The sequence below is a fragment of the Ctenopharyngodon idella genome, chromosome 11 (assembly GCF_019924925.1).
Source record: "Ctenopharyngodon idella isolate HZGC_01 chromosome 11, HZGC01, whole genome shotgun sequence".
In the NCBI taxonomy this organism is placed as follows: Eukaryota; Metazoa; Chordata; class Actinopteri; order Cypriniformes; family Xenocyprididae; genus Ctenopharyngodon; species Ctenopharyngodon idella.
In genome coordinates, this window is record NC_067230.1 from 8,915,640 (window position 1) to 8,937,798 (window position 22,159).

General features: G+C 36.0%; 1 protein-coding gene across 19 annotated transcripts in view; it reads left to right on the plus strand.

The window, feature by feature from the left end:
* The window catches only part of ppfia4 (PTPRF interacting protein alpha 4), a 118,755-nt gene that overhangs the window by 61,331 nt on the left and 35,265 nt on the right, over nt 1-22,159 (plus strand). For 14 of the 19 annotated variants that reach the window (XM_051913447.1, XM_051913450.1, XM_051913453.1 and 11 more), the window contains exons 2-8: nt 4,664-4,765; nt 5,718-5,882; nt 8,426-8,500; nt 11,603-11,686; nt 17,691-17,912; nt 18,782-18,928; nt 20,276-20,410. In XM_051913447.1, coding sequence (XP_051769407.1) covers nt 4,664-4,765; nt 5,718-5,882; nt 8,426-8,500; nt 11,603-11,686; nt 17,691-17,912; nt 18,782-18,928; nt 20,276-20,410 — 930 coding nt within the window. The remainder of the gene's footprint in view (nt 1-4,663; nt 4,766-5,717; nt 5,883-8,425; nt 8,501-11,602; nt 11,687-17,690; nt 17,913-18,781; nt 18,929-20,275; nt 20,411-22,159) is intronic. The other 5 variants (XM_051913448.1, XM_051913463.1, XM_051913464.1 and 2 more) reach the window with 2 other exon arrangements.

Genomic DNA, 22,159 nt, shown 5'->3' on the forward strand with positions numbered 1-22,159 from the left:
TTTTAAAACACACAGTGAAGTTAACTGTGGTACCTACATTGAAGCATAAATGAAGAAAGTGTTCCCAGAGGCTCAGCCTGCGAATTATATCTCAGTCGGACTGACTCACCTGAAGAGTTTTAGTAGTTCTGTGATTATAAATGGGATATAGTTATCACAGATGTAGCAAATGTTCAACACCAGTAGGGCTTGAAGTGTATGAATGCCATTTAGGCTGCATATATATGCACAGTATATTGGTACCATATCCGTTATCAGCCAATATTGGGTAATTCATTATGCATGCTTATTTTCTCTGTTTTTAGGGAAAAAGCTCTAAGAATTTAATAACACCATTAAATCTAATCCTTAGCAAATACAAAAATGAATATACTGTATATTATAATGTTGTAACTGCTTAGATTCACTCGTAGTGTTTAAAACAAGTGATTTTAATTTTTTAAAACAAAATGCATATTTTTAATATTGACCATTTTTTGGTATTATCGCATTCTTCATTTACAGTGTGAAAATTTCTGGATTAATAGGAGAATCAGATAGGAGTGTTTATGAGCAGATATCATATATAACGTTGTTAACACATTTAAAAAAGTAACCTATATCAAATGCTAAATCTGATTACATAAGTGTTTGTGCCACATTGCAGTTTGAAATATTTTTTGTTAAGACTCATTTATTGCATTAATAGTTGCTGGGTTGACTTCAAGAGCTGAAAAGTTTATTGCAACCACTTAAGCAGAACCACAAGTTCTAGATGAGAAAGTAAGTCGACTACTAACTGGGGGGATTTCAGCTTTTCACGCTCACAAGTCACAATACAAATATAATCCAGGGCTTCAAATGCAAAACCTCAGCACAGAAAATCCTCTTGTGTTACTTCTATAGTTGGGAGACACAATTTACCTTTGAATTCAACACTGAAGTTGCAATCTCTGATGACAAACCCCAAATGCATGTTTTCAATTCCTTTTTGTTTATTCTCACACATTTATTGAGGAGCCAAGGCAGATTGAAATAGAATTGCTTTCTTTGATACAATGTGTTTTTTAGTTTCAATTTTTTTTTCCAACCATACCCTGCTATATCAGAGAAATGCTTTGGTTTTTCAGAGGCTGTTGCAGTGATTGGAAGAGGCGGGAAGATCCAACATCTGTTTGTGGATTTGAACTTGCTTTCTGCCTATTCCTCCACTCCTGTGAAAAGAAAAAAAAATCAAATGAACGCACTGACCCATTTTCCTTTTCCTCTTCCCCCTCCCGGTCCTTTCTGCCCCTACATTTCAGTCAAGCAGCATTATTCAAAAAGCAGAAAAACAGCACACTAACACAATGTGTGGCCTTGAAAGTATTCATTTAGCATGGCAATCATAGCTGACCCAATAGCCTGAATACAGTGTGTTAATATAAACTCATGCTGCTTCTGAAATCACTTATTATATAACAGGTACTACATTTGGTTTGAAACTTACGTACTACATGTACTACATTCACTATGTTGTCATTGTCCCCTCCCATGGCCTCATATGATAGTAAAGTGTCCATCGAATGTGCACTTCAGAATCTCGCCGGAATTAGTAGGTCAGTACTTTTCACCTATAATGAATACTATGAATTCGGACATACTTCTCAGCTCACATACCTTTTTTTCACATGCTGTATAGTATGGTAGGCATATTCGGACACAGTAATTGTCAGTGTGATCATCTCTTCATTAGCAGGAATCAGGAGTTATTAAGACAGCTCACAGAAAAAAAGCTTCCATATGTTCCCCCTAAAATGAAAGTCTTGTCTTCATTTACTCACTCTCATGTTGTTCAAAACCTGTATGACTTTTTTTATTCCGTGGAACACAAAAGAAGGTATTTTAATAAATGTTTTAACCATTTTTGCACACATAATGAAAGTCAATGTCCAAATCAACACTACCATTGACTTTCATTGAATGTACGAAAATTTTTTCAAAATAACTATCCACAGAAGAAGGCAAACCATTCAAGTTTTTAAACAGAATTTAAATTTTTTGGGTGAACTATCCCTTTAAGAAAGCTTTTATGATCACGTGATCATGGGTGGTGCTTTTTTGCGATTTATTTTGAAACCTTATATTATATTATTTTAGACATTATAAGATTCAAACCCATGTACGCTAGGATTGTTATTGCTCCGCCATAGCAAAAGAATTTCATATCCCCCTGTTGCCGCTCAGCAAGGATGACAGTTCTCCTGTTCACTTCACCATCTGTGGAGAATCCATGTGACCCTTTTTTCAGCCCCCTAGTATTTTGTGCACTTGAATTAAAGAGCGTATGAATGCATGCGTGTCGAAACAGGAGGGGGTGTTGACATGCTTCAACAGTGCCCTGAAAGTTTCCCAAAAGACCACGAGGAACAGCTGGGTTAACTGGGACTAGTGCCAGAGGCCCGGCCAGGGCAATTCGCAGAACAGAGCAATTGAGCCACGCAAGACTGCAGTCCGGATGCCGGCGGGACTGAGAGGCAGAGAGCCCAAATCAGAACGTCGCTGCCTTCATGCTGCTAGAGAAATGCACAGTGTTAATGTTAATGTAATGTAAATGCATAATGTGACTGATGTCCTGTTATAGATCCATCTCATCGTTGAGATAAAAGGTTTTTGTTGATTTTAATGACCGTTCTGTTATATTAAAGGGTTAGTTCATCCAAAAATGAAAATTTTGTCATTAATTACTCACCCTCATGTCGTTCTACACCCGTAAGACCTTCGTTCATCTTCAGAACACAAATTAAGATCTTTTTGATTAAATCTGAGGCCTGCATTGCCAGCAAGACAATTAACACTTTCAATGCCCAGAAAGGTACTAAAGATATATTCAAAACAGTTCATGTGACTACAGTGGTTCAACCTTAATATTATGAAGCGACAAGAATATTTTTTGTGTGCCAAAAAAAACTAAATAACGACTTTATTCAACAATATCTAGCGATGGGAGATTTCAAAACACCGCTGCATTAAGCTTCTAAGCTTTATGAATCTTTTGTTTCGAATCAGTGGTTCGGAGTGTGTATCAAACTTCCAAAGTCACGGCCCCCAGTGGTGAACCATTGAAATTTCGAAACACTTATGATGTAACGAAGCCTCGTTTACTGAAATCATGTGACTTTGGCAGTTTGATACACGCTCCGAACCACTGATTCGAAACAAAAGTTTTGTAAAGCTTTGAAGCTTCATGAAGCAGTGTTTTGAAATCGCCCATCACAAGATATTGTTGAATAAAGTCATTATTTTGGTTTTTTTGGTGCACAAAAAGTATTCTCGTCGCTTCATATTTGGATTTTATGAAAAATCTCTTAATTTGTGTTCTGAAGATGAACGAAGGTCTTACAGGTGTGGAACAACATGAGGGTGAATAATTAATGGCAGAATTTTCGGTAACACTTTATTTTAGGGCATTTTAACTAGTTGCTTATTAGCATGCATATTACTAGAATATTAGCTGCTTATTAGTAATTAATAAGCACATATTAATGCCTTATTCTGCATGACCTTATTCTACATTCTTAATCCTACCCAATGCCTAAACTTACTATTAATAAGCAGTAAATTAGGAGTTTATTGAGGGAAAAGTCGTAGTTAATAGTGAATACATGTTCCCTATACCAAAGTGTTACCGAATTTTCATTTTTGGGTGAACTAACCCTTTAACTATTTTAAAGTGTACACAGTGAATTAGTGTAAAAATCTTGAACCTATTCCAATATCTGTTTGGAAATCTGTTAGATTCCTATTGAAATGACTGGATTTCGTCAGTGCAGTGGTAGACGTGTCTGCAAGGTTCACTATACAGACATGGTTTTGGTTATGATGTTGTGACCATGAGTGCATTTACATTTGAGAGCCCAAATTTACACATCAGTACTTATTTAGTACTCACAAACTTCAAGATAAATGGTCAACAGAGCCAGCTATTCCAGTAAGAAGAGAGCAGTGGTCATTTACTTACTGTATACTGTTGAGGTCTTAAAGATATAGTAGCAAAAACATACCCTTTACAATTATAATGTTCATCTTGCAAATTAACATTATATTTGTTTATTTGTTGCAGAGTAATTGCAAGTTCACCACAAATAAGCAGTTTTTATAACCATTGGTGGTTTCATAACCATTTTTGATTAACATTACTAAATTGAATTTGGAAGGATACAATGAAAAAAAGATAAAATAAAAAAAGAGAATACAATAAATAAATGAATGACTGGTGTTTTGGCGTTTGTGCTGACTGAATGTCCAACTCACACTACAGAAAATGAGTGATATCCATCTGTGTGGTCCTGTGTTCAAAATGTGTGGCCCTGGTCAACAAAAGGCCAGTAATTGTGGGAACAGGACATGAAGCTTCACTAACTCTGGCGCTCTATGGGCTATGACCATTCATTCTCATTGCCTCATGAGGAGACTGTAAAGCTAGATCAGTAAATAGCGTACATCATGAAATGTGACTATTTGAAAGAGTTATTATCGTTCCATGAGCAGATCTGTATAGCCCTGGAAGAATAGTTATGAATAAAAGTAAAAAATGTCAGACCACAACGTTGTGTATTAGTTTGGTGTAACAGTAGCATATTAGTGTGAATTATTTATATTGATTGAAATAATTAATCTCCCTCCTTTCTCTTTCTCCTGACAGGAGTTTGCTACCCTGACTAAGGAGCTGAATTTGTGTCGAGAGCAGCTTCTAGAAAAAGAGGAGGAGATATCTGAGCTTAAAGCAGAGAGGAATAATACCAGGGTGAGTATGTGTGTGTGTTAAGGTGACCAGACATCCCAATACATTCGGGACAGTACAGCAGTACAAGCTTGTGTTTTGTCCCAGTATTTTATTTTAGCTTTTGTTTATTTTAGATTAAGTTTCTGTCAGTAAGATTTCTTTGATAGATAGATTGAGCTTTGCCATCATAGGAATAAATTACATTTTAAAATATATTAAATTCTAATAATATCTCACAATATTACTGTTTTTACCCTATTTTTGATCAAATAAATGCAGCCCTGGTGAGCATAAGAGACTTTAAAAACATATAAAAATCAAACTGAGCTTAAATTGTTGAATGGTAGTAGTGTCTGTGCTAGGGGTTGTAAGAGAACTCATTTTTAATAGTCAACTAGTTCTCCTGAAAAGTAGTCAGTGGGTAAATGTTTATGTAAATGACTTGCCATACATCGTGCAGCATCAGCGGTCTTTATGTTTCTGGCAAGGCCAGTGCTGCTAGATTGTATGAATGGAGAGGATGTTCACACAGCTGAGGTGATGCGGGTGACAAATGGAAGTGTGCATATCTCCATTGCCAGATTCATGCTGCTGCATTGTCATGAACAATGTAAAAGATGTCCATTCACTTGTAGACTCTGTCAGCCTCAGGGCGGTTTGCAAGATTTTTTGGCTTGTATGGTATGTAAGCACCCCAGATGAACTCAGACCATCTGATGTCGCAGTGCCAGCTAAATCCGCTTACGACATGCATTTCCAATGCAAAGCGCCCAAAATTCACTTTATTTTCACACTTGTGTGATTTTAATAATGTATTGGGCTGTTACATGCTAATATACAAAGCTAATAAGTAGCAGTTTGTAACGAGAAATTTTCTTCCTGTAAGTGTAATAGAACAAGCTCAACTGAAGTTATGTGGATGGATGTGCTAGTATGTGCTTGTGTGTTCCTGCATCTTTATGTTGTTCTATAGCTTCTTTTGGAGCACTTGGAGTGTCTGGTGTCTCGTCACGAGCGTTCGCTGAGGATGACTGTGGTGAAGAGGCAGGCTCCTCCGCCATCCGGGGTGTCTAGTGAGGTAGAAGTGCTCAAAGCTTTGAAATCCCTCTTTGAGCATCATAAGGCCCTGGATGAAAAAGTGAGACTTTTTAAATTCATATTGTCTTCTTATAACATATATATATATATATATATTTATTTATTTATTTTTAGTTTTTAACTTTCTTTAGTGTGTAATGTTGCTGTTTGAGCATGAAAACGGTCTGCAAAGTTACAAAGCACAATGTCCACTCAAAAGGCAGTTATTTTCTACATCAGTAAGCAGCTTTTCTGAACTCCCTTAAACACCTCGATTGTAGTCTTCTTAAGTGGTTTTCATTTAAATAATTCCCACCGAAGGCATATGCCAAATAAAGGGGACAAGGCTTGTTTGAGTCGTATTAGTAGTAGTGTTGTCAAAAATATTGATATTTCGATAAGTATCGATACTGAAAAATCTTAAACAGTGTTGGGTAAGTTACTTCAAAAAAGTAATTAAATACTAATTACTAATTACATTATCAGTGTTGTATTTAAAAAACTTTTCTAATTACTGAATTGTCTGAAAAGTAATTTAATTACTCAATAAATAACTTACTAATACTTCTTAAAATCCCTATAAACCTTGACCGGATAGACAATAGAAAGGAAACTCTTTTAATAATTTAGTCAAACATGGAATAGTTTAGCCTTTTATAGCTTTTTAAAACATTTTAACTTTATTAAAACATATACAATAATACTTTTATTTACTTTATAATACTTAAATTTTTTTAGTAACAAATAGGGATGTCACTATACCTAAAATGTAGTAGTCGGTACCAATACCACCAAAAGTGCACAATACTCGATACCAAAGTCGATACCACGGTAAAAATATATAAAAATACAAATAAAACAATGCTATATATTTTTTTCCAGGTAGGTCTAATAATAGTAAGTAAAAATACCACAGAAATTGAATAATCAAATATAAAATATAACCAATATAACCACATAACCAATGCGAATATACGCCAAGACGGGCATTTTGACATAACTGTGTGTATTTAAACGTTTATGTGTAATAAACCGCGAAAATTTAGGAAAATTTAACTGCACAGTTTTTTCTCTCTAGGACATATATAGCTTACATTTTACCGTAATGTTCTTGCCTACCTGTGTCAAAAAAGTGAAGTAATTGGATTATTTCCATTCTGCAAAACAGCCACTCGCTTCTGCCGACATCTTCACATTCACTTTTAACTTTAGACGACAAATTTAATTTTAAATTCAATATTGATTTAAACAGAACTGTTGAACTAATTTACAGTATGTAACACAAGTACATTATAAGTAACTGTAATTAAATTACCTAAAAAAAGAACAGTAATCCCTTACTTTGCTTTTTCAGTGGATAAGTAATTTAATTACTAACACTGATCTTAAACGATTCTAATACTTCTTTTCTGCTGTATAGATACACCGATACCAGCTGCACATTCTCTCTCTTCTCTCCGATGACGAATTGACACACACACGTGCCTACTCTCTCACTCACTCATGGCCTGAATTTCGACACGGGGTTGTGGGTATTGCACATAATTTTACTCATTCCCGTAGGTTTCGTGCACACACCAAAAGTGCTAGCACCACTGATCTTTTGGCGCACACATAAAGCCTCCTTTCATGCTCGTGAATACCAAATTGAGTTCTTTTTCATGGCTTATTGGGCTTAAACAGTCAAATACACACATTATGTCAAAATGCCTATCTTGGCAAGTAATCAGGTAAACACAGTCAGTGTTGGAACGTAAATAGTTGTGAAAGAAAACACATGTTGTGTAACATATTGGATCCGTGCATAAGCTCTTAAAGTGACAGCAGCCTATTATACTTGCTGCTGTCAGTCATGTTAATCAAAGAACAAAAGAAAAAAATCACTCACTGCTCTTGACTGAATAACTTTTGTAACTTTAATTATAAGCATTAATCTGTATTTATTTTTTACAATGAAGATTGTCCAGTGTTATTTTACATTTATTTATTTTCTGTAGTATTTCTTACCCGAATATTGCTGTTAGACCCACCTGAAAAACTTAAAGCCTGTTTATTTCATTTTTCTCTTTTTTCTGTTGTATTTATTTGTGCTGTCATTTGCAATTTATTTATTTGTTCTTATTTTATATTTTTTTGTAAATTTAGTTCAGTTTCAAATAAACCCTCCCTGTGCTGTGTGTAAGCTATTGCAGCAAAATTATCAAAATTATCAAAAAAATTATGAGATAATTAAAATGAAGCAGAAAGTGTCCGACTCCCCAACTCTCGCCACATCCAGTCGCAGCCCATGTCGAACACACCTAAGAACTAAACAGAGCCTTACTGACAGTCTGGGAAGAGAGGTGCAGCAACAATGTATAAAATTTGTGAAAAATAAAGTGTTCTTTGAACATTGAAGCATGAAAACCTATTCTAGTAGACCCCGAAAACAAAATCAAGACTTTGTAAAAGGGCATAAAAGGTCCTCTTTAATGTTTTCCAGTGAAGTCATTATCAGCGTGTAACATTAGTGGTAGTTGAAGTGGAATACGTTAGATGCTGACGGGGCTTTCTTGGCACGTGTAAATTTGGCAATTAAAATTTTTATTTTTTTTATTTGCACAGGTGCGTGAAAGGTTACGGGTGGCTCTTGAAAGGGTGACTACATTAGAAGGACAGCTGGCAACCGCCAGTCAGGAGGTACGTGTATTGTGCATGTGTGTATATGCTTACGCACTGGTATGGATTTGCTGATCTCATTAACATCTGTCCAATGAGCACCTGCCCCCTGCTGTCAACCCATGCAGGAAAAACCACGCTGTCTGTTTCCATCACTCACACGCCACTGAGAGTTCATGCAAAGCGAATGCACTTGACATACTGTAGATTTACACTGATAAGAAAAAGCATTGACGACACAATTACTCACTGCACTTCATTTCATTGCATTTTGTTTTTGTAGCTTATACGGATTATTGAATGTGGTTTTTGCTTAGAAACCCATTAGGGCCCATGAATTATTCTATGTAACATCACACTTTTTATTTAATCTTTGTTAATGCATGTTGTTCATTAATTGATGATTTGTGAATAAAACAAAATATACATTTTTACATACTAATCATACTCATTATTTTTAACTTACATTTGAATATTTCAGTGATGAACTGCTTTTTTTTACACAAAATGCCCATTATCTAGTTTTAGCAGTAGTTTCTCTTTATTTACACTGAGAATATATTTTAGATGCTATTTGCAGTAACTGCCTGCATCAATTTCTGCAGCTGCTTCAGAGACTTTATGCAAACAATGCGACGATCAACAACACTATCCAGTGAAGTTTAGTTCACCCGAAAATTCTGTCATCAAAAATGTTGATTACATAGACTTTCAATGGATGGACAAAAATGATGAGAGAACATTAAAAATATCTTCATTTGTGTTCAATGAACAAAAGGCTTGTGGGTTTGGAACATTTTTGGTGAACGATCTTGTTAATGTTTAATTTAAAAGCTTAAGTAGGAGGTATATACTGACTCTATAGGGGAAAAATACATATGAAATGTAAAATACAAGAAAAAAAAATTGCTGCAGGCCTTAATGACCCAGTTATACACTCCCCCACTGAATAAATCTTCACATCATTCATAACTGTCTTAGTACGGGTCGGTCAGCATGTGTGAACACACTGACAAAAAAGCTATTTTTTTTCATCATCGCTGAGTAAGAAGAGTCTTTGGCTGCAGCCCGCACTGCAGAGGCGGGATGAGAAGTGGCCTCTGGGTGTCATGATGCTGCATTTAGACCAACGGGAAGATTTTATGCTGTCTCAGTACGAACAGGACCTAATGCTGCAAAGGGAACAAATGAAGTGGTCATCACCAGTGTTGGGGAATCTACTTGGAAACTCTCAAGCTACAAGCTAATCATAATTTGAAGAAGGTTAACTACAGTCAAGCTACCGGTATATATGTCATTGGGTATATAACTACCCAATGACATAATTTAATCAGAACTGCACTTTTGCTGGCACATAAACAAAGGGTTTTAAATGAATGAACGATTTTTTTGAGTCACAGTATCAAACTTATGTACATTTATAATATGTGACCCTGGACCACAAAACCAGTCATAAGGGTCAATTGAGATTTATACATATTCTGAAAGCTGAATAAATAAGCTTTCTATTGATGTATGGTTTGTATAGGACAATATTTGGCTGAGATACAACTATTTGAAAATCTGGAATCTGAGGGTGCAAAAAAAATCAAAATATTGAGAAAATCGCCTTTAAAGTTGTCCAAATGAAGTCCTTAGCAATGGATATCCACTCACAAAAATACATTTTTGATATATTTACGGTAGGAAATTTACAAAATATCTTCATGGAACATGATCTTTACTTAATATCCTAATGATTTTTGGCATAAAATAAAAATCGATAATTTTGCCCCATACAATGTATTGTTGGCTATTGCTACAATGAAATCATATGAAATCAGCTATTGCTACCCATGCAACTTATGACTGGTTTTATGGTCCAGGGTCACATATTATTCTATGTATTTAAAACAAACACTCTAATTTACATAACCGAAAACATTGTACATCATACAAGGATATGAATTAATGAATCATTTTTACATGAAACGTCTGAAAGAACTGAATCACTGTAATTAATCTGACTTTCCAGTGCTGTTTATGAGAGAGGTGACAGGCTCGTTTAAAACTGTATTCACTATAATGAATCAGACTTTCCAACTCCACATACTTTATATGAGAGAAAGGCCAGTCCATATGAAATGATTCACTATAAAGAATTAGACTTTGAAGATGAGAGAGGGGACCGTCCGAACGAACTTAGACTGAATCATTCTTTCCAGTTGGGCCGTTTAAGTTAGGGTGTTTGATTTTTCCCTCAGCTCAGTTATTAAAACAACGATGAAGCATTTGGTCACGTTACTCGTTGGAACTACACTACTTTGAAAACCACTAAACTACGTCACACAATATTGTTAGTGCTACCGTTACCTAGTTACTCACCATTACTCACTGGTAGATTGTGTGTCATAAAGCTCTAAAAACACAAACTTTCTTTCATTCCACTCTCCCAAACCTGATTTTATTGTCGCCACACTGGAGAAAAAGAGACTGTAATGCTGCATATTCTTCAGTCTATTTTGTAGTTGTGTTGAATGTTACACTCCTACAGTAGTTGGTTTTGAGGTATTATTATGAAGCGGTGTCGCTCACTTTGTCTCGCCAGCCTGCTCTAATACTCTAATTCAAACGAGCTGTAATAAAGAGAGCCTTGCGAATATGTAAATCCGATCCCTTCATCTAAATACTGGCATGCAAATGAATGTGTACATATTTTAATTGTCTCTTTCCAATTTTCACACTCACTGGGCCTGATATGCCAGGATTCAAATGCAAATGGCTTACCAGTATTTCATTAATACCTTAATAACATGCTGCTTTTAAGCACAATGATAAGTTAATTCCTCAAAATGGGTATTTCTTATAATCTTATCTCCCGCAAGACTCCTAGCCTCCCTTAAGAAGACAGGAACAGTGCTCAAATGCTATTAAAAGGAACACTATTAAATCCCACTATCACTGAAAATGTACATCTTCATAATGTGCAATTGGAAAAGGGGGAATGGAAAAGTGCATCATTGTCTGTGCTGTGCTTTGTGAGCAGTGATTATGTGGTATGCCACATTTAATGTGTCTAACATGAATGCACATACTATAAAACATAGACAGAGTGACTTTTTTGGTGTGTTTTTGTTTATCTAGGTGGTCATGTTGAGGCAGAGAAAGGATGGACGAGCAGATGGGGATGCTGTGGACAGGATGGACAGCTCTAAACCTACTTGGAAGGTATGTGTGTTTTTGCTTAAAGTTGGATTAGCATAAATTTAAATATTTAAATTTTGTGAGTGCTTAAAATAGACACTTGTGCTAAAGCATTCTAAAGTACATGTTTCTACAAACTTGTAATAATCATTTAGAATTTAGATTTTTAAGGGAGTAAAATCATGAGGAATTAGGATCAGAGAGTCTAAAAAGGGTCATATAGAGTAAAATTGTTAAACTACATTAGGACTATTGTTATAAGTCAACCTCAGGAAGAAAAATTTAAATCTAATTGTATGATGGACTTTTTAAGCTAAATTTTTATCAGGACATCCTATACATCTTTTTGTCAATTCTGACCTTGAATCACCAAGAACACAATGCAAATGTCATGCCAAAATACACTACCTTACAAAAGTTTGAGCTCAGTATTTTTTATTTATTTTTTTTTTGAAAGAAAGAAACTAATACTTTATTAAAGATTTTTTAAATTGATCAACGGTGACAGTAAAGACTTTTATATTTTTTTATTTCAAATAAATGCTGAAATTTCTATTCATCATAGAATCTTAAAAGAATCACGGTTTGCACAAAAATATTAAGCAGCACAACTGTTTCAACATTGATAATAATAAGAAATGTTTCTTGAGCACCAAATTCTGAAAATGATTTCTGAAGGATCGTGTGACACTGAAGATTGGAGTAATGATGCTGAAAATTCAGCTTTGCCATCACAGGATTAAATTTCATTTTAAAATATATTACAGTAGTTATAAACAAAACAGTTATTTTAAATTATAAAAATATTTCACAATGTTACTGTTTTTACTGTATTAATAAAATAAATGCAGACCTAGTAAGCATTAGAGACTTTCAAAAATATTAAAAAATCTTACCGACCCCAAACTTTTGAACGATAGTGTATTGTATGACCCCATAGGTTTTATCATTACTTACACTTTGTAACTGTTTATATCTGAGGCACTGGTCCAAAAGGGATCCCTCCTGCTCTAATACCTCTCTTGCAGATGGTATTTTCTTCGCTACTGAGAAATAAACTGCATTGATTATGCGCCAAGTGGTTTTGCCCTTCAACCTTCAGCACAGGCTGCTAAATTGTCTCCTGTCTCTGAGTGTGACTCACTTCTAGCAGCCCGCCAACTGGAGTCTGGTCAATAGGAGAATTGTGAATTGCTCTTAAACTTTGATACCTATACTGTGGTTCAATTTTTAAATATCACCTTATGTTTTATTTTATTTATTTGAAATGCTATTGATTGATTTTCTGTAGTAAGTGATTCTTTTCAATGCAGCAGTATCGATTTGCCCATTAGTATGCAAAATTAGTTTGGGAACAGAAATTAGCTTGTGGTTTTATTAAGCCCTGAACACACCAAGCCGACGCCGACGAACTAGTGACGACGAAAGCAGACTGCGGGGTAGGCTCATGTCGGCAGCGTCTAGGTCCAAAGTTGCCCTGACACGCCAAACCAACGCTTGACACCCGACGGCCGTTCTGCGCCTGCGTAAGAAGAAATGCCTTTCCGTACCAGCAGGTGGCAGTAGCTGAACAGCCAATCAGAATGATCAGATGGCCCGACTGACCGAAGAGATCCGACGCCGATTCAACATGCCGAATCGGCCGAAAGAAAGCCGATGAGGACCAACTTCAGCCGACGGTGTGGAACACACTGAGAAAACTTAGTCGGCCGACGAACAAAAACTGCCCGACGGCTGACCGTCGGTTTGGTGTGTACCGGGCTTTATAAGATTCTGTCTTTAAAGTTGGCATGAAATGAAAATTCACCCTATTATCTAAATGCATGTTATACAGTAGATCTTATTGTTAATTATTCATCCATGCATGTTTCGTAAAAAAAAAATGACCTCATAATTTTTAATCAAAATGTCATAACTTGATCCTTCAGTGAAATGTCAGACTTTTCTGTGGTGACGTGTGCAGAACTTCTTCAATCATTTAGTCAGCTTAAACTGTTCTTGCAAGCTGCTTCCCTGCCCACATCACAAAATTTCTTTTTCAGTAATCCAGTTACACTCACATACAATATACGTCATAACTGAACTGCTACTTCAGTTTCATTGCAACTTACACCAACAGACTTTACAAACACAGTCTTCTTTCCACGTTGATGTATTTCCTATTGAAACAAGAAGTTATGGTAGGGCATTTTTATGATATAAAGGTATTAAATTTTAAAATTTAAGGATTTTAAATGTGTACATTTACTATATTTTAGTAAATATACAAAATTAATACTTTTAAATGTGTATGTTTACTAAAATATAGACTATTTTAGTTAGCTTTCAGGAGTACAGTAGCATATAGATGAACTTTATAGTTAAAGTCGGCATGAAACGTAAATTGCGAAATTCTTTTCTTCCCTATTGTGACATACAGTATATCCAAGTGAGACGGCTTATTGAATAAGAAAAAATGTAAGACGGGACTTGATTTTGTCCACCGGGAATTGATTGGATTATTGTGATTTGCTACTGCTGTGATCACATGTGAGTGACAGGTTGCCCCGCACTAGTGCCAGTGAACACGTCATCAGAGAAGAGAAGAGATGTTGCTGCAAGAGGGAGGGGAAGTTATTTTGATTAAAGATTATAAGGGCACCTGAATTTAAAATAATAATAATAATAATGTGTACGAATAAATCATTTACAGTCTAATAAATACTGCAGTATAATATTTGTTAATTTTGATTTCATGGTTACTTTAACAAATAATACAAAAAAAAAAAAAAAAAATGTGCACACTGTTGTTCTCCCTTTATTTAGAAAAAATAAAAGTGGCAACGTTTCGGTCAGAGACCTTCGTCATGCACACACATGGTTACTTTAACAGACATAGACTCAGTCTTAAAACTGGGTTTTTTTAAGGAGCTAATTTAACATCATTTTCTCCAATTTTGTTGATTGACAATGTTCTGTGTCAGCGTTTTTCTGAAAGGTTTCTGACTCTGAAAAGGTAACTAAAATGTTACCGCTTCTAATGAGGAAGAACATTGCCATGCTGACTGTTTGATACCTCACAGTGTGTGATTCACTGTCTCTTCACCAGTCTCTGTGTGAACTGAAGCTCTTTAAGTTCTCTACTTGTGCCATTTATCAATAGAGCTCCTCCAGGTGTCACTCACGGTCTGGCTCTTTTGTGCTTATTCTAGATCATCACTGTCAGGTATTTAACCCTCATGTGCTCTTCTGTAAAATTTTACGTTTTTTTTTTTTTTTAGAATTTTTTGCTTTATCGGAATGGTACAAAACTTTGTAAAGGTTTTGGCACTTGCTATGTGAACACACACACAAAAAAATCATGGACATGATTCGAAAAGGTTAAATGGTCCTGAAAATAGTCACACTTGTGCTCCTCGCAATAAAAAATGACCGCATTGTAAATGAATGGGAGACTAATTTCATCTATAGTGAAAACTTTTGGTACTGCGGCCAAACAAAATCTTACTGAAAGCTAATTTTTTGAGATATCAAGCTCAAATTTGGAACACAACTTTTTTTTAGATTTATGGCTTTGATTTTCTTGCAGTTTTAGAGTAAAACGTGTTTTTGAAAATATATATTTCATTTGAAAATAGAAAATGGTATTTTGTGCATTTTTCATAACAATAAACGTAAAATTCTGTAACTTTAGTTGACTTTTTAAAACTTTTTTCACTTTAGCAATAATTTGCCAAGTGTCATCTTTGTAAAGAGATAAAAAAAAGTCAAAAATTATGACAGTTTAAGTTGGAAATTTCATTTTTAGGTCTATGCTCAAAAAGTGAATGAATGGATTATAACTACAGCATAAATATTATTTAGTACCATAACCCCCTCTGATAAATAAAAACATTATTGATCTAAAATATAGTACATTCTTTTCATTGAAATAAATAAATTCATTTTTTACCGACATGACGCGAAGAGCACCAGAGGTTTAAGTAGTCAGAAACTAACAAAATGTGGACTGAGGAAACCCTCATTTTTATATATATTTTCCAAAATACAAGTTCTCTAATTTATGTAATTGTATTTTAATAGAACAAGAGCAAAACATGTTCTGGTGGGTTTCCCCTGGGTGTTGTTAGCACCTGAAAGGTTGCGCTTCATAATATTACACCTTCAGGGGAAGATAATGGAAATGAGAGGCCTGCAGGCTTTTTCCAAACATACCTTTTTTGAATTCTAGCAGAAAATATTACTTTTCCGTGAACTGTACTTTTGATACTGCATTTGTGATTAGAAACAATGAATCATATAGAGCTGGATGGAGTGGATGAAAGCAGACAGAAGTAGATTCCCAGACATGGCAGACATGGTCCAGACTGTGTCTCTCTGGAGAGCTGGCTGAAGCCTCCCTGGAGGGCAGAAATATGGCTGATAGTCTCTGTGGTTCATGGCTCATCAAATACTTAAAGCAAAGTTCAGCTTGTTAGAGGCCGGCGTGGGTTTATCAGCGGACTCCCAGTAGAGTGGCAGAGAGGTTTTCCACAAAATTTCAAATAAAGCCAAGGATTCATAGATCATAGCATATTAGTTTTTTTTTGTTGTTTTTTTTCACAAAAGCCACTGGACTTTTAGTGTGAATATACAAGCCATCATGAATCAATGTCATTTCCACCACATGTATTGTGTAAATTGTGTAAATGTCGGTGTTGGAAATTACATTTTCCGATTTAAAAAAAAAAAAAAAAAAAAGTATTCTTTAAAAAAAAAAAAAAAAAAAAACTCCAGTCATCAATGGCTAATTTCATAGCTAGCAAGTTATATGTCCCAAATAAATATAATATTTTTTTTCTTTTAGAAAACTTTATTATAAGCAAAATTGTTGGTCATGGTGGAAATGCCATATATATTCCCTTATTATAATTGTTTTAGTTGTTTTTCACTTTTTGTTTGGATCATTATAGTTATAAATAATATATTTTTATGACATTTTCATGTTTTAAGAGTCTGTGACAAGGGTAAAACAATGAAATCTATGCATAAAGCTGTAAAAAGTAGCACAAATATGTGGAAGCCATAGTATAAAATCTTTTGTTTAATAGCTAATGGTAATGCATTGAAATCTAATTGTTTCCATAAAATTAAAGACGTAAGACACAAGTGTCTGTAGTTGAAGTGCCTGTTCTGTTCAGAAAGTAGACCTATTATGTAATTTAGATGAAAAGAAGTAGGTTTTAGTGGCAGTGTATTAAATTAGTATATATTGAGCAATTGCAAATGTAAATATAAGGGTTAAATGTCATAGAAATGTGAGAGACAAGAATCTGTAAATTAGTTGTCTCTGGCAGACTGCCTGCTGCGCTTCCAAATTTGGAGCTCTCTCTGAAGAATTATTTAATTAACAGCATGTAATTCAGTTTAAGGCTGAGAAGCACATAAAATCATCTGCCAATCAGCATTACTGACATCCACAAACACATATGTGCAAAAACACTTCAGGCATGACTCTTTAAAATTCCCTGTCTCAGCTTTCCTGTAGTGATATAGAACTAAGCACATCAGTGAAGCAAACTCCCCTCACTTTAGACAGCCATGTAAAAGTGTCCTCATTAACTATGCCTCTATGGAATTCTCCTGTCAGCCCCGAACTGGACGTTTCTGCTTTGAGAAAGCAGCTTATTTTGGGGGCAAAGATATGCATCTCACCCAGGTCGTATTTTTGTCACTGATAATGTGCTGAGGAAGCCTGAGTTTCAGGGCTGGCAAAATGACTAATCTGGAGGCTTTAATTTGCTCAGCTGTGTAAAGTAGATGGATGAAATGCACGGCCACGATGTGATGTCTGCGAGTGAACCTCTGAACTCCTGAGGTCATAATTACAGTGAAGCTGCTTAAATTGCTGACCGTGTTCTTCAGGTTCTGACTCAGCATATTTTGCTTCTCTGAAACTTATTTAGAAGCTTATTTAGGACCCTTAGTGGAAATCAGGGGACTGCTAAACAAGTTCTCAACTAGCTCTCTATTGTATCTCTAACATTTTTTGTGTGTGTGTTTGTGACAGAGGCTTCCCAATGGCTCCATTGATGTGCATGACGACACCAGCAGGTGTCTGGAGCTGCAGGAACTGCTGGATAAGGCCAATAAGGAGCTGGCCCAAAACAGAGACCGAATCAGTGGCCTGACCAATCGCATGTCCGAGCTTGAGACGGAGCTGGCTACCGCCCGCAAAGACCTACTGAAGAGCGAAGAGATGAGCGCCAAACACCAGAGGGACATACGCGAGGTTAGAATGATTGGGGGGAGAGGAAAGGGACAGAATGGGGACAGACTGATGAGGGCTTGTTTCAGGGAAGATACAGCATCAAGCAGTGAGGACATTTTCTCAGCTCTGCTTTATTTTTGCTGAGAGACAGAAGGTTACAAATAATGCGACTGTGACTCATTCCTTGACAAGGTCTAAAGTTTTAGGGTATTTAAAAGAACAGTCCCCCCCCCCAAAAAAAAATCATTTACTTTGCAACCCAGTGTCACTTTCTTCGGTGGACCACAGATGATATTTTGCAGAATGTTCATGTTGTTCTTTACCATACATCTAAAGCATATTCACATTATGTTGCTCCAGGTTTGACATTAGCAACAAGCAAACAAAATAATATTGGTTTTTGGATATTGTAAGCAAATGTGACAGAATCCTTAATAAGATTTGAAAGCTACAGCGGAAGTGATGCTTTTGAGTGAATAATGGCTTAAATTTTGGTCTGTTCTTCACATAAAGCTATGGCATGGAATATAGTGCACAGGTCACATAGACTATAATTTCTAATAAAGTCGCAATGTATCAGAACTATCGACATATATTTTGTTCCATATTGTGACAGAAATATAAGTGAAACGGATTGTCGAAAAAAAGAAAAAATTTAAGGTGTGGACTTAGTTCTATCTGTTGGCAGTTGATTGGATGGAAGCAAATTTGAATGCGAGCTTTCAGTTGATTTTAAGTAAGCTGACTAAATACATTTCTGTTTCATGTTAACTTTAAGCACCATTTCATGGTTTAAAAAAAGCTTCCCCAAATGTTGTTGTAGTCTATTAAAGGTTTTCAAACTTCCCAAGGGTTTTTTTGTTTTCTCTTACTATGTGCCTGTTCGACAGGCGATGGCACAGAAGGAGGACATGGAGGAGCGAATCACAACGTTAGAAAAGCGTTACCTGGCCGCCCAGAGAGAAACCACCTCTATCCATGACTTGAATGACAAGCTAGAGAACGAGCTGGCCACCAAGGATTCACTTTACCGTCAGGTATGCCAACTTTGAATGAGACCTGGGCTGATTTGAAGTGTATTTCAAATGAGCGCCGCAGGTCAGTGTTGGTTGATGTCCCATAATTCAGTTATGAGAGTCATGTTCCATCTGTGCGTGTGCGTATGAAGGGCGTGTGTTAGTCAGAGGGGGTTTAATTAGCCCTAAAGCATTAGACTCATGTTGGAATCCTTCAGAATGCTACAGCATGCTGAGAAGAGGCATGCTGGGAGGAAGCAGGTACCACCCGACTGTTTTAATACCCAGATCCATCATCTGGAGGAAGAAAGAGGATTCCCAACTGCATTGATGTTGGTGCCAGTTTGGACAGAGTGTTTGTTTTGCATGCAGTGGGTATAAATATCTCAAAAGAGAGAGATAAATCAAGACATCTGCTCTTGTTCAGACAGCATAAGTTTGTGATTTTGCACTACAGGCAGGATTGTCATCAGTGGGGACAACTGGGAACATTACTTACTGGGTTCAGGGGAGAGTAGGCAGACCCAATAAAATGTTTAATATTAGCAACGGCCCTGTTTAAGAAAATGAGAATGTAATACTGCATTACATCACATTGATATTACAGTGATGTACACTACCATTGAAAAGTTTGGGGTCAGTAAGATTTTAATACTTTTATTAATCAAGGATGCATTAAATTGATCAAAAGTGACAGTAAAGACATTCATAATGTTACAGAAGATTTCTATTTTAAATAAATGCTGCTCTTTTGAACTTTCTATTCATCAAAGAGGGGGAGAAATAAATGTTTCTTGAGCACTAAATTAGAATGATTTCTTAGGATCGTGAGATACTGAGGACTGGAGTAATGGCTGCTGAAAATTCAGCTTTGCCATCACAGTAATAAATTACATTTTAAAATATAAATAAAATAGAAAACAATATTTAACAATATTAAATATTGTATTTTTGATCAAATAAATATAGCCTTGGTGAGCATAAGAGACTTCTTTCAAAAACATTTTAAAATCTTACTGTCCCCATACTTTTGAACAGTAGTGTATAATTCAAATTTTGGCTTTATCATGTCTTTATATTTTGTGTGTGTTTGTACACTGGTGGTTTGTTTTTATGTGCACTTATTTATTTCGTGTTGTATGTGTGCTTCCTTTTTATATGTTTTTCGTTCATGTGTGTATGTTGTGAGTACCTTGTAACCTCGTGTGGACTTTATCTTTCCTTTGTGTGTGAATGCATATATTGGGTGTATAATATCTCAATATCTGTGTGTTCTCTAAAATGGGTGTGTCTATGGTGTCTACATGAGTGTACACCCTCTGTTTGTCTTATTTTCGTGCGGTTTGTGTGCACGTGTCTTTTCATCAGAGTGAGGAGAAGGTACGACACCTCCAGGAATTGCTGGAGTTGGCGGAACAGCGGCTACAGCAGACCATGAGGAAGGCAGAGACTCTGCCTGAGGTGGAGGCTGAACTGGCCCAGAGAGTGGCCGCCCTCACCAAGGCGAGTACTCAATCACTCCTCCAGACGACAGCAACAAGAACAAATGAGGGAGTCAGTTCATAAGATTATTTTCTGTCAGGAAAACACCCTCTGAGATGGTGATGAAACATAATGATAAGATAAAGAAGGGCGGAAACTGACATGAAAAGATTACACAGCAGGATTAGATAAGAGATAAACAACATAGGCTGTTCAAAAGTCTTTTTAGCCTACTGAGACACGATTTAGAGAAACACAAGATCTATGATGGGTCAAGACCCAAATTAGGGTTGCAAATGCAACTAATAGTATATATTAAACAGATACATATTAAAATATTAAGTTAAATAGTTAACGTGTTAAGCAGATGCCAACTTGGACAAGTTTGTTTAATAGTTCTATTTAGTTTTAATTTATAATTATTTCAGTATAAGTTTAAGTATTAGCTACTTTTTGCACACAAAAAGTATTCTCGTTGCTTCATAACATTAAGATTGAACCACTAGTCACGTTGACTATTTAAATGACGTCTTTACTACTTCTCTGTTCTTCTTGCTTTCTATGGGAGATTAAAAAAAAAACCTCTCGGATTTCATTAAAAATATCTTAATTTGTGTTCTAAAGATGAACGAAGGTCTTGCGGGTTTGGAACGACATGAGGGTGAGAAATTAATGACAGAAATTTCGTTTTTGGGTGAGCTAACCCTTTAATCGAACCAAACCTGCCAAACCAAAATGTGTGAACTCACCCTTAAACTTATTCTATTTCAGTTAGCAGCGGTTTTAATTTTCATTTATTTTAAATTTGCTCATGTAATTATTTTCATTTAAGTTTTGTTTCAATTATTATTTTTGATAGTTTAATAGTTAACAACACTAGGCTCTATCATATACCCGGGGCAATGCGGCGCCAAGGGCAATGCAAGTGTTTTTTGCTAGTTTCAGCCCAATGCAGTTATCATTCACATCCTGCGCCACGTTGTTAAATAGCAAATGCATTTGCACCCGTTTGTGCGCCCATGGGCGTGCTGGTCTGAAAACGAGGTGTGTTCAGGCGCATTGTTAGCGTGTTGCTATTTTGAGGCAACTGAAATAGACTGCGCCATTGACCTACTGAAACCTGGTCTAAAGTCAATAGCTCAATATTTTTTTTTATTTAAAGAGCACGTTAGTAATATGCGCCTATAGGCGGGTGCACATCACGCGTAAACTCTGATTATTACACACACAGGGACGCGCAGCAGCACACAAACGTTCCAAATATTACAAATAAAAGGATTACTATGTAAAAGATCATTATTGTGTGCATAAAGATGCTTGATGGAATCCGGCTTGTCCCGTAGATCTATTTCCTCGTTAGAGAAGCGTTCAGTTTTTCCGCTTGCAAATTCCACCATGTAAATAGTGATTCTGCATGGCGCGAGCACAACTGGCTTTTAAAGGGAATGGGAGATGAGACTCTGATTGGTTTATTGCAAGTTACACCCAAAACACACCATGACTTATTAAGAGACTAGGGACAACCCTTTTGGACCATGTGCCGGGTGCGAAGACCATTTTTCCCGTCGTTAAACTAGCAAAAGTGGATTCGGACACGCCCTAAGTGCACTTGCGCCGTGCGCTTTAGAACATGCCCTTAGATTGTTAAAATAGGGCCCTAAGACTCAACAGGTACATCACACATCTGCTATTGTTTATACATTCATAAAACTGCATTATTTAAATATCTTCTTATTAAGCCGTTGTCATGTTATCAATTTTGAATATTTT